At 35.7% G+C, this 17297-nt stretch overlaps 1 protein-coding gene across 9 annotated transcripts in view; it reads left to right on the forward strand.

Annotated features, from left to right (window-relative positions):
* AOPEP (aminopeptidase O (putative)) overlaps window positions 1-17297 on the forward strand; it is a 200956-nt gene that overhangs the window by 67299 nt on the left and 116360 nt on the right. For all 9 annotated transcript variants that reach the window (XR_004745988.1, XR_004745989.1, XR_004745990.1 and 6 more), the window contains exons 6-7: window positions 13537-13726; window positions 15541-15647. Coding sequence is in view for 6 of the 9 variants with exons in the window: in XM_035309148.1 (XP_035165039.1) it covers window positions 13537-13726; window positions 15541-15647 (297 nt within the window). In the remaining 3 variants the exon portion in view is untranslated. The remainder of the gene's footprint in view (window positions 1-13536; window positions 13727-15540; window positions 15648-17297) is intronic.

Genomic DNA, 17297 nt, shown 5'->3' on the forward strand with positions numbered 1-17297 from the left:
TTTCTTCTGGCTGTGCTTGCACAGGAAAGCATTTTTATTTATATTTTTTTTGAGAAAAGCTCAATTGTCAAACTGCTGTACTTTTCAGAATACTGTTAAAATATTATAGCATGTCATATGAATGCTAGCATCTATTTTATTGTGGATTATTATATTTTAGTGGAAATTTTAAACATGATTTTTCATTTTTTCCTAGGGCTGATATGTGATATATTGTAGTCTGAGTATTCTTGTATGAATTTTCTCCTCACATACACATGCTACCCATCAGTTTGTTGCTGGTGAATATTTGCTAATAGGGATCTTATGATAAAGATCTATTAAAACCCATTAATATTGGTGGAGGAATATGTATAGGTACTTTCTGTCCTTTGGAAAAATCAGAAGAACAAATAGACTGCCGAGAGTGCTTACAGGGATGAGAGAAGGACACTTTTTTTTACTTTTTTTTTTTTACTTTTTTTTTTTAGGGATTTGGAAATGTGATAGATCTGGGGGAAATTAATTGATGAGATGTGTGGGTTTGAAAATATTAAAGATTTGCTTGGAGACTGTGAAGAAAAGACCACCTCTGTTTTTTGGGGATGTTTTTTGGATTTCCTTTGTCTGTGGTAGCATAAAGGATGGTTTAATTCCTTTCAATTTCAAGGGCAATCCTTTTTCTTGCCAGGTGGCAGGCATCTGGTTTGTGATGACTGCTTGCTCTTTGCACAATATTGCATAAATTATGTCTCTGCTTAACAAAGGGGGTTACTATGTGCTGTGGTATTGCAAGTTAATAATATTTTTGACTTGTAATTCTAATTTTGAATGTTGGAATTGAACAGTCTAGTCATATTCACTTTATAGTCTGCCTCATTTGTGGTATGATGTTGTACTGATATTTCTAAAGGTTCATTTCCCTGTAGCTTAATTTCAGAATTTCAAGCATCTTTAAGCTTACTCAGAAAATCATCTTCTGCTTAAAGTGTGTGAAGCGGACATTCTGGGCAGTATTATGAAGTGTAAAGAGCCAGCACAGTGAATTTGCTGGCATATTCCTTATCACTTGTTGTCTACTTAGCTTTTATTAAAAATAATAATAATAATAATGTAGTTCAGGAATATGTTTTTGGTGTGATCACCAGCTTGTTAGTGATAGATACTCAGTTAAATCTGTGATGCAAGTCTGAATAGACTTGTTGGCCTTCTTGAAGATGTCATAGACCACCAAAAGACAGGTGGGTATGGCCTGGTTACAAAGCAAATTTTTGAAAGTCTAAATTAGACTTTAGCATGATGAAGGAAGGGAGGAGACTAGCTTGTCAGTGACTGAAATGGCTTTGGTACTATTTTGTATATCTTGCTTATTATTTCAAAGTTTTCTGTGTTTGCACATGAAATTTTATGCATTTCTGAGTGTTAGCTGAAGCTCAGTTGCAAGATTATTAGTTTGGAGAGAGAACCAAGTTATCTCCAAATAACTCTACAACGTGGTTATGAGCTGTTTGGGGAAAATCTTTCCCTTCCTCACTGCCTTCAGTAGGACAGTAAGGCAAAATCATTAGTGACAGAGCTGCTGCTTATGATTTTGATTTTCTGTGATGTATTTGTAATTAGTTATTAATATGACATAGTCTATAGATAATCTATGTGCAAGTTATGTATTGGAACAAAAAGATTTACATATGAATTCCTCCCTCCGAATCCCACGACTTAAGTTCAGGTTATCACAATTTTCTCTGCGATGAATTTGAGATGCTAAAGACATCTTAAAACAGCACAGAGAGAGCTTCTCTTGAGCACTCTTCCAGAGCAATATTGGTATTCTATATCAATTTACTGGCATGAATATGCCTGATTTACATGTATTAAAAACTGCCTGCCTTTACTGGAATGAAGAGGCAAAAGGATAAAAATGAAAGCTGTACCATAGTACTACAGTCTATATGAAGTCTTAGTTTCACATGATTTTCGGAATAACGAGCTATTGGCAGAGAAGGTGTGATTCACATAACTGTGTTTATGGTTTGAGCACCTTCATTTTTTTAAAAACCACACTGGGCACATACTGGAAATTCCAACCATTCTAACATTATGGTCAGTATAAACCAACAGTCCCTACTTACTGCTGTCATATCTTTGACTTTGTAGTATCTGAGAAATGGGCCTTAGATTTTGAACAAATCCTGGTGATAATGTGCTGTTTATTAGTGCCAGATTAGATATGTTATTTGTCTTTAGAAACTCAATTTCTGTTTTTGCTCAGCCAGGTGATCTGAGCTAATACAATAGTGCATATGCAAAGTCATTATCACAGAAAAAAAAATGCACCACAGTCAGAAAGGTATTTCTAATGCTTTCTGAGAAGAAACAGCAACATCCAATTTGCATACATCAGCATAACTCTAACATTTGCAATTAATTCTCAGTTAACTAATTTTAAACCCGTTGGAGGTAGGGGGGAAGTACATAGTGCTGTCACAGAAGAGCTTTTCTCTCCAGAGCTTGGAACAGAGCCCAGCAGAAACAGACTGTGCTGTCCCTTTGCGTGTTAGGCCATGGAGAGGGTAACAGCTGCTTTTTTCTACCTGCAGCTTTGCTAATGGGTGGTGAGGACAGTATGATAGACCTAAAAGTTTCAACCTCGAACAGGATGTCAGTGTGGAATCTGTCTTTTTAAGTGTTCTCTGCTCCAAAAACGACACGAAACCGCTATGCCAAAATTCAAGTTGCAGTCAAGCAAGTATGTACCCAAGTCAGAGATGCCCTGGTTGATAACTGAGGCAAGTCTCAGTGAGCATTCTCACAGGTAACAATAAATTCTGCTAGTACTAAAGCTTTAAGGTAACTAGTGTCTGTGGAGATTAACTAGATTTACAGAAAAGTGAGTGGATTTGGCTTGAAAACTTAACTTCAGAAACTTCAGTCTGTACTTTCTGAAAAATCATACAATTTTCAAAACATTTTGGTCTTTGGGTTCATAAATTCAAACTCATTTGAATGTCAAATGCCATTTGAAGTTAAAAAAAAATCTTAATGTGATCAATATTGACTGTATGGAATATATAGAAACAAAACCATCTGACAAAGTATAGAACCAACTGAGTATCCAAGGGAATATCCAACAGGAACTACCTGTCATGCAACTAACATTAAGTGTTTTTTACTGGAAAGCTGATTCTATTTGGTCTTGGTGGAAATTTTGAAATCTTGTCTGGTTCTTGTGAGTGGTTGGTAACCCCATTCGAACGTGAAGGTATGTGGCCTTGACGAAAAGGGAATTTTTAGCGTATCAGCAGAATGATTCTCAGAGGTGTACATGGGTAGCAATCAAATTTCTCCTCCTCCTCCTCCTCCTCCTCCTCCTCTTTCTCCTCCTCCTCATATTCTTTCTCCTCTTCCTCTTCCTCTTCTTCTCCTCTTCTGTTTTTTTTGAAACCCTGCTGATTAAAAAAAAAATAAAATAGAAATATCAAAATCATCATCTTTGGACCCATAACAATTTATTTGCTGTGATCTAGAATGGCCAGAACCTCCACGCCCCCACCTCTTTCTGGAGTTCTAAAAATACATACCAACATAATGTATATTCTCTTTAGCATTTGGCTAAGTACATAATTTGGTGTTCTCAATTCAACAACTTTTAAAAAGTGTATATTTTTAGGGTTTATTTAATGAACTTGCAATGCACACGTTATGTGGACATACCTATATGTTGGAAAACTCCAGAAGAAGTGAGGGATGCAGCAGATGTTCATGGAATATAAGGGCGTTTGCTTCCTTTTGGTATCCTTAAAAAGAGAAGATAAAAGTATCCTGTGGTAGTGTCCTGGACAACAGGGAATAATATAATAATATATAATGTTATACATATTATATAATATATAATAATTATTTTGGGCTTATGATGGACTGAAACTGATTAGTAGATGTGTGAAAAATTAAATTGGTGAAGATGCAACTGTATAAAAGCTCATTTCAAGGTAATACTTAATACTTTGAGACATTAGCACAGTTTTTAGGTATGCTAGATATTTCAAACTTAGCTGCCCTTTGCTGTACAATACAGTAATAATAGCAAGATGCCTTGTGTGACAAATAAATAGTTCACATGCACACTAACTACTCCCAGTTAAACTGTCCTTTTACTATCTGATTCAACAATAATAGCTGGATGTCCTGCATAGTAGATAAAGTAATTTGCATGCACACTGAAGTTCTTGTCGTTGGATATGATGTAATTTAATCTCATTTTTCCACCAGCATAATAAATGTGACTGTGTGCGAAAGAGAATCTGTGTGTGTATGTACCATTTTACTTGGAAATAATCTCCCGAAAAGGGAGGAAAATTACTACATAGCAAAGAGTTTGGTGTTCCCAAATGACTTTGTTTACAGTTTTGTTTGACTGCTAAGTGCTTATTGTAAGGAGAATAGATTGTTCTAGTTCTAGTCATTATAATACTGTTCTGTTTTAATATTGCATGATCTGTGGGCTGCCATAAAATTCTTACAAATTGAAGGGCTGATATAACATGAAATGAGGCACCTCGTCTGAATGTTGCTTTTGTTCTGTATATAACAAATTAGTATGTTGACATTTGTCACTGATGGATTTCATTATTTGCTGAAAGGGGTTTAGGAGGTTTGACAGCATGAATGGTTTGTCCCACAGACTTCTGAGAATTGATAAAGGCATCTTTGTTCTTTGTGCAAAAGCACAACAGATATCTTATTGACTTGATGCATACAAAAAGGAAGGCTTGCATAGCTGCTGCACAAAATAAACTAAAAAAATAATTTTGAAGCCATTACGTGACTCTTGTATGTTGTTCTCTCTCTCTCCCCCCTCGCCCCCTCTCAGCTAACAGCATTAGGTAGCATTAATCGATGTAATAAGAACCACATTTTTTACATCACTTACAGTTTATGTATTGCTTATAGATGACAAAAATAAGAAAAATAGGTAATGGAAGATAGCAGTACTGTGTAGTTAAACGTATATTGTCTGAACCATTTTTAAGACAGGAGAGTGCAGAGTGTTGTAGCATGTTTTGTCTAGAAAGAGGATGAAGGCATAGTAGAAATAGTGCATTTTAGCATGAATGTTGAGAATCAGAATAAACTTGGCAGCATTGGTTTTGCAGCCGGTCTTTTAAGTACAATGAAAGGCTTCAGCAAGTGGATTTTTAGATACTGCTAGGTACCACCAGGTACCAGCAAGAATTGTGGGTGATACTATATATTGGCAAAAATTCTGTCACATGCAGATAACTATCTTCACCTCACCGTTTGCTCCCATATGTCTTGTTGGCACAAGCAGCAAGAGATATGAACTGAAAATTTTGAAGAATTGGACCTGTGCCTTTTTTATTGCATGAGAAGACATTCTGGTCATTTTTTTAAAACTCTGAGCTTTACATTTTTATTTATTTACCTTAGAAATATCAGGTATTTGTGGCTCTGTCTGCTCCTGTAATGTCAGAGATTTCTTGGGTGATTCAGAGATATATCCAGAGTTTTCTCGGTCTTCAGGTGAAGTATTTGTGATAGAAAACTCTAAAAAGCAAAAACATTCCTCAGGTTTATTTTGTTTTGGGATACAAGTCTAACTGTAGTTTGTAAAGATTTAATAAGAAGCACTTCAGCCTTCAAGCAGATTTCATTTCCTTGCTGCTTTTAGAACAGTTATACAGATGCTTTTAGAACAGATAATAGCATTACACTGAGAAAAAGTATCTTTAAAAATTCAAAGAACAAGTAATCTATTCTGTTGTTGCTGTTTGTTTGGTGGTTTGTTTCTTTTGTTTGTTTGTTCTAGTGTATGTAGATAAAAGCTGTCTTCTGTATATTAAATGAAGAAAAAAATAACACTTCCTTTATTTTACTTTGTCTTGTCCAAGTCATCTTTTGAGACTTTTAATATACTGGATCTTACCTTGAGTGAATTTTATCTGAATATGGAGAAGCAGATAATTTTTGCCCCTTCTGTCTGTCTATTTATCATAGTAGCTTATTTGTATGTTGCTCTCAGCTCTCTTAGTATCTGCCGGAAGCTTCACGATGTAGCAAAAGGAAATCCAGGTCTTCCCCTAATAGCAGTGATGCAAAACTACAAGTAATGAAATCCATCCATGATCACATAGTAACATCCACCCATCAGTGACAAATGTCATCGTTTAGACTGGAACTGAGAAATGTTGTTTGTGACTGTTGTGACAATATAAAGAGCAGTTTGAAAAGACTCTGAAAAAAATGCTATGTGCATTGCTGGTATAAAACAAGAGCTTCTCTTTTAGTCTTCAGAAAGCAAAAATAATTATTATCACACACACACAAAAATTAAAAAAAATGAATTTATGAAATGAGAGGTGAGAGTACCTATGTCTGTTTCTATTAGCCTCTTATTTAAATAAAATGATCAATTAAAATTATGAATTACAATGTGGAAAAGTTTCACATGAAATCTGGAATTTAGCAAATCCAGAATGTAAACCAAATATTGCATTTGCATGTTAATAGAAAGTTCTTACTGAAATTAGTGGGAGCATTGTGTTTCTTCTAGCTTTTTGGAGATGAAGTTTCCCTTCAGCCTCTGAACTTCTTTTGTGATGTTCAGTATTTCAGCAAGAGTAGAGATACTTTGTCAATGCCATGGTCTTTGCATCACCTGTTTTCTTTTTTTGTAAAAAAAATGATAGTTCCATGAAAAATTCCATATCCAAAAGTACTATTCGATAAAAAAAAATAAAATAAAAAATTTTTTTAAAAAAAGAAAAAATAATTCAAAATACTATTTTCTTTATTTTTATTTCTTTGCTCTTTAACTGGAATATTCTATATTGGTTTCCAATCTGTGTTTATTAAGAGGGAGGAAAAAAAGCTAATTGAGTTGTACAGCATATATGATTTATCATTTGGAAACATAAAACAATATAATTTTGTATTATGAATACTTAGTAAGGAATTTGGGAATTGGTGGCACTAATTCACAAATTATTTTCAATGTTAACAATGGCAATACTTTTTGAAAAGTAATTGCTTGCATGGTGTGAATGTTGAAAATTGAGCTTGCACTTACTCCTATCAATAAATCAGTTAAATATAAAAAATTTATTATGTGATATAAAACATGAAAAGCTTTAGTCCTCAAGATGTTCTAGAGAGTTCTAGCTTGTAAGATTTTTTTAACAATATTGTAGCCATGGAAATAGAGTGCTATTGAATTTTATAAGAGGTTTCCATTGCTTTTTTTTTCTTTGAGGGGGAGGTTTCAAACAAATCAGAATGAAAAATCTTGATGGGTAGTAGAAGGTTCTGAAACTGTAATTCCTTCTATTTTTCCCTATAATTTTCTATGTTTGTTTTTCTTTCCGTACAACAGCAGGCAATTTGCTGCATGCCACAGATCCTGGGAGTAGAAAAGTCTAAATGCATAGATATTGTTGGGCTTATGTAAGACACCAGGAAGTGAAATCTGTGAGCTCCAAACAAGCACTGCAAGTTCTTCATATCTGAAGGATGTGTAAGATGAAAAGATGTGAACTAGAGCTGCTGTTAGGCATCCTGGGAATATCAGAGGTCAAATGGAGAATTAACTCCTTAACTCTGTGTTTCTTACTTGGGTGGACTGATGGTTGATCTTGTCAACTCCAGTACCTGAGGAGAGTGTTACAAACGCGGGTTAGTGCACAGGCAATACTTGGTTCGGAGGCATTTATCAGACTGACGCCTACGTGTGAAATATGTCCTTTCTTTCCCTCTTGGGGGAATGTCCAAAGTCAGGACGCTTGAAGCAGATAGGATTTATTAATATGCTATAGCTGCATGGTGTCAATCATGTATAAATTGCTTTGTCTTATGAATTTTTGTAAAATCACAATTAACACTTCTGTCTTAGTGCTGTCAATGTGTGTGCTCCGTGGATGTTAGACAGATGATGAGACAGCATTATTTAAGTAAATTAGTTGCATTATTAACGAATTGTTTATTTTGTGGTGTGTTCTGATCTCAAGAGCTCTATGTAGGGAAATTCCTGTGATCTAATTTTAAAAGAAAAAATATATTTCTAAGCAGCTTGGTTCGTTTCTTGACTTTTTTTACATCTTCATTTTTTTAAAAAAAAAGTAATATCAGATTATTGAAGATTCATTTGTAATAGCGTGACCTTTTACATAAAGTTTCAGACAAGTTGTGATTGGAAATGCTTGATACAGCATGAAAGGATAATATATATCTATCCATTTGTGAACAAAAAGTTAAGAGAATTGGATTATTATTAGGTGGATTGATACGGTTTACCTTTATGTTGGCAGGTTAGTGTTATCTGAGAGTGCATTGAATTTTCTGTTTATTTTTGGAAGCATGTAAATCCTGTGTTCCTTTTTGTTCAGGTCAGGATGACTGGTCCTTTTGGAGTTGCAAAATAAGGAGTCCTGGCATAAGAAAATAGCATTTGTCAATGCTTGGCAATATTTTCAGTGTGTTTTATTTCATTTTTGTCAGTCATGAAATTCCAGAGCTATTCGGATTTCTGAGGAAAACTTATAAAATTTCCTCTGTGAATAAAAATCAACAAATCAAATCCACAGTTGATTTGTAATTCCAAAGATATTTTAATTAAAATAAAAGCTGTGGAATGTGGTGTATGTCACAGTCGTGTGGGATCGGTACTGTGTTTCTATATAAGGTTTTACTTCAGGGTTGTTCATTTAGCATAGTTTAGAATGCAGATATGAGAAGTAGCAGGAGTTGTTACAAACACAAATTTATTTATTTATTTATTTATTTATTTATCATGTGTGTAGCAACTCATTGAGCTTAGGTTGATGTTCTCTTTTTCCTTTCACTGTATTATTTTTTCAGTTTTCTGCCAAGTACCAGTCTTGCTCCTGAATAGCAAAAAAGAGTCTCACCTGGGAGGGATTCTCCCTTGTTTATACACATTCTGACTAATCTGGTTTGTATAACAAAATAAGCAAAACTGAAGTAATTGTCTGATAATTCGTGGAGCAGCTGCTGCCCAGGTTTCTGATCAGTAATTAGACACCAGACTCTCTGCAATTTGAAGTGTGGATGCTGAATCCATGTACTTAGAGATTGTTTGATATCATCCTCCTTCCAACTCACAAGAGTTCCCTGTTGCCTACAAGAACACTATATTGTTGCAGGATTTATGGAATAAGAAGTCATTCATGTGCTCAGGAGTGACTGTCATCTGTCACTTCCCTTCACTTGATGGTTTGTTTGCCGGTACCATTATAGGGAGGGAATATTTCTGGTGCAGTTCTGAGTTTTATAACTACAAGATTCTTGCCTCTACAACTTCATCATATGTATGTTTGAGCTTCTGGCATACAGTAAACTTGGGAGATCAAAAAGGGTTGTTCATCTCTTTAGTTCTCTCAGTACTGAAATGTAACATGTACCAGAATGCTGGAGATTACAGAGGTAAGTAATTGGATGTGGCACATTCTTGTGTCTGCATTCCAATGACACAAGTGTCCTCAAAGATAAATTAAGCTAACGTTCAAAGTCTGATGTAGATAGTGCAGACAGTATGATAATACTGTTCTCTGTATCACTGCAATAATGTAGGTCGAAGGCAACTGATGAGAATTTGCCTAAGATGTTTAAAAAGAGCTGTCATTCAATTGTCTAACTGTCCAAATTCCAGTAATCCTGAAATGTATGTCTCAATGTTAGCATGTTCCTATGAACATATTTTTGAGGTATTTTCCCTGCTCCTTTTTAAATGGGAATTTTCTAGATGTAAAAAAACTATTTCACCCATTTACTATCTGACATCCTTTTTCTAAATAGGAAAAGATAAACAACACATGGAGTGTTATCAAGACATTAAAAGTATTTTACGTTATAATTTACCTCTGTAATAGTGGTTTTGGGTGCTACTTTTGATAATTTGAGTCTCAGCTCTGTTGTTTCAAAAAGTACGTAAGGAAACATATCTGCAAATCCCTGTATGCTTAGAGGGAAAAAGTTCTCCTTCAAAAGGAGTGGAACAAGCCTATTAGAAATGTGCTTCATGTTCCTAGCTTAAATGTGTACTTAAGTTCTTGCACGTACATTTGGCTTGAGCTTGTGCTATGTGTCTCTTGTCTGATTATGTGTGAGCAGTCAAAAATAGCACACTGCTGCAGCCTCTGTGCAAAGCAGCACCTGCATCAAGTCATAAGTCTGGAGAAGAAGTTTTGCAAAATTGCTTTCAGAAACTTGGCTTCTAAACTGGTCATATTACTGCTCAGAACTCTAAGACTCATTGGAAACCTTTTATTTGTTACAGAGAACATTTATTAAGAACATCTACTTGAGTGGATTCAGATGATCAGAACGTAAGGACCCCTTGGCCTTTCACACCAAAAAATTCTTTCCCTTTGGAGTTCATATTTTCCTTCATATGCTTCCCTTCATACCATAGTTACGGAGTTGATATTTCCCTTAGCTGCAGTTTTACTTGGATAAAGAGCTTGTTCCTTCTTTCTGTACAAAGATCTAAGTTATAAGGGTGTAATTCTGGTCAGAATAATAGCCTTTTGCTTTAAAAGTATAACCAGGTGTATACTTGTTGAAAACAAGTCATTAACTTATATTTTTCTGTAAGAGCCATTAGGAACTTCTCCAGCTTCCTGTGAAGGACTGGTGGGGTTTTTCTTTTTCTTTTATTTCCTTTCATTTTTTTTTTTTTTTGTTTGTTTGTTTTTTGTTAACTGGGAGAGGTTTCCCACCTTCCTTACTGCATCGAGCTAACCTGTTCCGGCCTGCTCTAGAAACTTGGGCCAGCCTTGAAAAGACACCAGCTAGAGTCATATAAAGGCTGGGCATACCTTGTCAGGTCTTGATGTAATTGTGGTGCTGAATCACCTTTGTCCCCTCCTAGTGCATGAACAGATTTATTTCCTTTTTAATTCCAGTGAAAGCAACAGGTATCAAGCATTATAATTCATTTCTAGTAAATAAGATGAATGGTACGAGGTCCAAATTCCTATTCTGGTCTAAAAATGTATATGTATATATATTTAATTATATATATATATATATATATATATCATCCTAATTATCTTAATTTTCACATGGCCACTTTATTGAATTACTGATTTTTTTAGCAACAACTCTAAGAGTAACAATAACATTGTACATCCCACATGAGATTTAGGGATTTAGGTGAGATCAGAAAAGGTGGAGCAGAGCTTCTGGAATTCAAACATATTGGAAACAGAGAATCTGTATTTTAACATAATACACAGAATCAAATTTCTCCCCAAACTAGTAGGTGCTGTATATACTAGTAGGTGCTGTACATACTATAAAAGCACGTTCAGTCTTTGAGAAAATTACTCTTAAAATAAATGGGAACTTTGCACTGCTTTTTAGAGATACCTGTTGTAGTATGAAGCTCTGAGTTGGACATTTGTTTGTTAAGGGAAAACAGAATAAAGGGATTATTTAAGGTGTTCTTGGGAAAGGAAGTTGTTGGCTGTACTGAGACTCTAAAACGAAATTCTGCTGCTACACATAATCTTATTTTTGACCTTGCAGAAAGTCGCATTCATATTCCTTGCCCAAAATTTAACTCATGTTCACTTTTCTCTCCAAAGTGCTTTTTAATCCTTTTGTAAAGGAGAAGATTTTCTGATTGTGGCATTTCTATTATTTAATTGGAAAGAGAAGGAACTAGAATCTTTACTTGTATTATGTGTATACCTACAATAGACTTAAAGTGCACACCGTTCTGTGAGTTTTTTTATAAGGCATGAAGTTACTTGTATTTTGCTGAAACAAATGGCCAAAGCACAACCAGCAGTATGTCTGGAATGTTATTTACTTGGTCCATTTCTGCATTTTTTCTTTGTAGCACTGTACACATGCCACAGTTAGGGGTCATTTACTTACCACTGACCAAAGTAGTACCCCCAAAGCTGCAGTTATTTTTCTCAGTAGGGTGTTGTAATAAAAGGCTCATCATGTTCTGCAGCTTCTGTGCTCACTCTTCCCTTCTCTCCCTCCTTCACTTCTCTCAATCGGAATTGCTTTTGGCTAAAATTTCTAGAGGTGCATTTTTTTTCTTTGTATGTTCTTTGTGACTTGATTCCTCTATGGGGACTTACATTTCAATCATTTGACATTGTAAGAAATAATGTAAGAAATTAACTTGCCTTGCTGGATTATATTTACTATTACTATTACTATTATTATTATTGTTATTATTCTACAAGGAGATGGTTGCTGAGTATGTTTTTCTACTTAAGTGCGTGTCATATTTTATGTTCTCAGTTCCAGATACTCAACCAGTTGCAAGAAAACAGTGGGTGTTTTAATATTTCCAGCGGAAGGGTAGGGTGGGTGGGGAAGCTCTATGGAACGCTGACGAATAATATTTGACTCTTGGAAATGTCTTAGGGCCATGCGCTCCCCTCCCACGCTCAGAAAGCTAGACTTAATTTTAAAGACCTGTGGTCTTGAAGGTATTACCATTGTTCTTTATTTCCTTTCTAACTGGCTGGAACTGAGAAAACAGTTGAAAAGGAGATTATGGATGCCTAGTGTTAGTGCAGGAATACTCTGCAGGTGGTGGTGGTTTGTTGTCCTTACAGGTCCCATTAGTGGCACCATGCCCCTTTAATCCCTTCTACGTTAGTCATAGAGGTCTTAGTTCTCCTACTCTTTTTTTTTTCCCAGGCGTAAAATTATGTAACTTTTAAGGCATTAACATCTACAACATCTGTAAGCATAACAGAAACTGCCTTACAGCAGAACAAGAGCTGGGAACTGCAGAAACTTGCAATTCAGTGTGTTTTCCATAGCAGAGCAAGTATGCAGAGCAGGTTTTTTGTCCCCCAGTTTCTTCTTTTAGTAGTTGACCGCAAAGCAGAGTTGATACATATTGTGCTCTTTTCTCCTGTAGTGAAAAGGGGACATTTAGTGGGTATCTAAGCCTTGTTTTCACTTCTGTGCTTGCAGTGAAGGCTGCTCTCCTTCCTCTGCATTTGCACAAACCATCACGTCTTATCAGTTGTTATCTTTTTAATTTGTTTTAAGTTGTAATGAGCACATGAGCTCTGCTATACATAGCGCTTGTTCTTTTGGGTAGTGATTTTGTTTTCTTAATAAAATGTTTCTCCTTTATTTATTTCCAGCTTTGATCATTTAACTGATAAATACGTACTACCCATATTCACACCTGCTCATCTTTTATTATTGTGGCTTACATATAAATGCTTCTGCTGAAATAAATCAGTCTTGTAATTTGAAAAATATAAAACTTTGGTTTAAGTTACTTCTGAAAGGTAATAGCTGTTTGACAGTTGAATGCAAAACAAGTGCCTGGCAGAATTTTAATTTAATTATCTGCCAACCAATGATAAAGTACAACCTAATTCCTAAAAATGCCCGAGTTATAAACTATTTGTCATGACTTAGCATGCATATAGTAATAACAGGCTGACAAGGCTAATAAGGCCTATTTATTATTATGGTCATAGAATGTGTGTTACAACAGGTCTAAAACATATTTTGTCCTTCATTCCAATTGTACAGCCCACACATCATCTTCCTGTCACAGAGTGTATTACCTGGGGGGAGCCATCTCTGTGGAACACGTCTGTGCCATGAAATTGCTCATGCTTGGTTTGGACTGGCCATTGGGGCTCGTGATTGGACTGAAGAGTGGATAAGTGAAGGATTTGCCACTTTCTTAGAAGATGTATTTTGGGCTAGGGCACAACAGGTAAGGTGATGATGCACCACTTCTCAACTGAATCATCTGGAAATCAAAATTATATTCCTTGCTGTGGATTAGATATAAATAAATCCTCTTGTGTTATGAGGCTAAGTTTTTTTAAAAAAATAATATTGGAATTTGCATGCTAATTTGATTTAAAAAAAAATATTTCTTTCTCTTTCCACAATGAACACTGATCTTTACAGAGGTAAAGGTTAGTGCAAATAAGAATGGAAATGTCTGTTTGTCAGCAATCACCTTCCCACAAATATGCTACTTAAATAATACAGTTCAGCTATCAAACAGGTGCTCTGCATTGTCTCCACTTATAATCATGTTCCTGAAAGTGGAGTGATCAGCAGTGTCTTACTGAATATCGGAATATTTCAGTTACCTCATGTAAATGGTTTGGTTTTGCACTGTGCATAGCCAAATGACAAGCCTCAAAACAAAATGAACGCTGATGAAATACGGTACCAGCACTTATACTTTTTGATCTCTTACACTGTCTAGCAGGAGTTACCATCTTGTCAGAGGCTTAGAAATCGTTGCCCTTCTTAAAGTGAAAAGCTCGTAAATTGCATGTCACCTCGTAAAGTGGTTTTCTGATCTGATTCTTATTTTTGTCATACCTCTGCTATTTCAAGCATTTCATGTGTTCATGATTTCTTCTCGTGCTTGTGTCAGGCTCTGACTCTGCGATTAAAGTTTGCATGGCTCCATCTCTGGAAGAGCCAGTGGGACTGGGATCTGACATCAGGAGCTCTTCTGAGCCTCCATTTTATTAAGTATCAGGCATATTTATAGCATTGAGCAAAAGAGAATTCCTTGTCACTAACCATGCTTCTGCAATGAGAAAGAGGTGAAGGCTGTCCAAACACTTTGCTTTTCCATTCTGGTCCTAAAAATTAGTTTCTGCTCTTATATTGAGCATCACTCCTCCACTGTGAGCTGCCCATATTAATCCTGTTACACTTTTGTGAGTCACTTGAAAGCATTTTCATTGTAGTAGGCATCCTTCCGTATAGCTGAATAGAAAGCAGTGAGCAGCAAAACAGGGTGATTATTCATGGTTACTTTATAAGATCAGAAAATCTTTTTTTTTTTTTTTCTTTTTTTTTTCTTTTTATAGTTATTGAGTAGTTTTGGTGCTGTGTAATCCTAGAATTGTAGGATTATCAGTGAATTCTCTGCTGCCTGACAATAATTCCAGTTGTGACTGAACACTGGTGTAATGCAGGAGAACATTAGCTGCTTTTAGCTTTTCCCATTTCCTGCCTTTTCTTGTAACAAAAAGTGTAAATTAGTTGTTGATTTGTAAGCTGACAACCTAGCATTTATTTCATAAGCCTCCATCTCCTGATGCTGTGTTAATGTGGGAAAACGCAACAGGGAGCTTTCACCAGGGTGGCAGAAGTAGTAGGGAAGAGGGGTGAAGTCAGGAGATAGAGCAACTCTCTGCTTTCAAGGCTGGGAAAAGTAAAGATGCAATCAGAATCGATACGCGAGGTATCTGTACAGTGTGTTCAGTTCACTTGCAGCCAGTCACTAAAGGGAAAGCAACATGCCTTCTTCTATCCTCAGACAGAAATATTTAACCAGCTATTGATTTGATGCACTCAGTGAGGCTTCTGTTTTTCATAGTGCTGCTGTTAACTCTTAGAGCATCAGGTGTGACTATATTTTTTAACACGGGTGTTTATACTGTTTCTTGCATTGCCTGCGCATTAAAGGAAAACAAAATGAATTCCTCTTTGTAAATTATTGTTGTCTCTTGCGAAACAGCAATCAATGATCTGTGTTTTTCGTTCACTAAGTAGCTGTCACATGATGAAGAAAAAGCACAGCAGGAATTGAAAGCTTTACTTCGCTGGCGACGACTCAGAGATGAGGTGCAGAATTCTGAAGAAGAGCTTCAAGTTTTAAGGTAAAGCTACAGCAGTGTAATCTTCACTTTTGCATGTTCTCCCCCTCCCTCCCCACCCCAATCCCGTTTTCTACCATTTTCTCCCTTCAGAGGACATACATCCAAATCATCTAATTAAATTACTGCATTTCCTTATTTCCTTCTGAAGAAAAAAGAAAAGTCAACGTAAATTGACTAGGTTATTCATCTTCTGTATAATGCAATTGCTTTTCTGTTTGTTATAGAAAGCTTTCCAAAACCATGGGATTTAGCCTGATATTAAATGTCTCTAAGCAGTTTACAAGAGCTTCTATTCAGGGGAGGGAAGAAATAAAAGAGACCATTTCCTGAACAAAGTTCACTGTTTGAAGCTGTAACAGATTCATATTGTGTGGTTGAAGACAAGCACATACAAGAGTATAGCACCTAACTGCCAAGGTGAATGAAGCTTTAAAAAAAAAAAAAAAAAACAAAGGAAAATGCGTAATGAACTGTATAAATCTGCTTTCTCTTTAGAAATGACTAATGCTATTTAAACAAGATTTTGGTCTTTAGGTACCAGATGGTAAGCTGAAGGCTTCTTCTCACGTTGCTGAAGATATTAGATCATAAAAGGATTCCTGCTTTGCTAATGATTTAATCATCTGGGCTGTTCTGATTGGTGTCTTGGGAGTTTGCCATAGTCTTTTATCTGGAAGTGTCTAGAGTGGCTGCCTAACATCTCCACTGATTGTCTCTCCACAGTCTTTGACCAGGAAAATTTACTAAACTGAACTCAATTTAGCCATACTTTGACCAAATCACAGAAGTAAATCAAGAGATTATCTAGACCATTCTCCTATCCTCAAATACAAGCCATATATACAGCTAATCCCAAGCAGGTATTTTCCAAGAGGTTTTTAGGGACCTCCGAATGAAAAGTTTACACAGCTAAGCTGTTTTGGTGCTAAGAATTAAGAATTGTTTACTAATACTCATTTTAATTCTTGACCATTTCAAACTATGTAGATTTCTTCTTTTTTCTTCACTAACTGGCATTGAAAAACAAACTGACCCCCATATCTTTATAATCATCTTCTGCATGTTTTTGGAAGACTGATGCCATTTCTTTCCTTTTAAGGTCTTTCCTTCTTTTTTGCTTTTCCATTCAGACCCAAAAGCCTTTGTGTATTTGGGCACTGGACACTGTTCGGCAACACAGAAATTCCACTTAGTGGCCTCATGTCATCTGAAAACAAGTAACCAGCTTTGCATAACTGTAGCCTTTCAATGATCTGCTTTAATTAATGCTTATTAATAAATTGTATATCCTACTTGTAAGCAGAGTCAGTGAGCAATTTGATAATAGCTGTAAATTCAAAAGTAAGCCTTACCACTAGCTGCTGTACAGCTGCTAGAAATGTAACTATTGACTGACAGTCTGTATTTTATTGCTTTATTTTCTTTAAAATAAATTATTTTTATGAATGTTGGTTCTTGTGATATGACACTTATCTGGATGTATGTTTTCCATTTTCAACAGCATGGGATCACATTTATCTTTTGTGTTAATTATGTAGTTGTTACTTTTAATAAAATGTATGTTTGAAATTCAGGAAGTACCTATTTATCTTGGAGGTCCAGGAAGGTGATTCTTGCCCTCTACCCCACTCTCATGAGACCCCACCCGGA

Source organism: Oxyura jamaicensis, chromosome Z (assembly GCF_011077185.1).
Source record: "Oxyura jamaicensis isolate SHBP4307 breed ruddy duck chromosome Z, BPBGC_Ojam_1.0, whole genome shotgun sequence".
Classification (NCBI taxonomy): Eukaryota; Metazoa; Chordata; class Aves; order Anseriformes; family Anatidae; genus Oxyura; species Oxyura jamaicensis.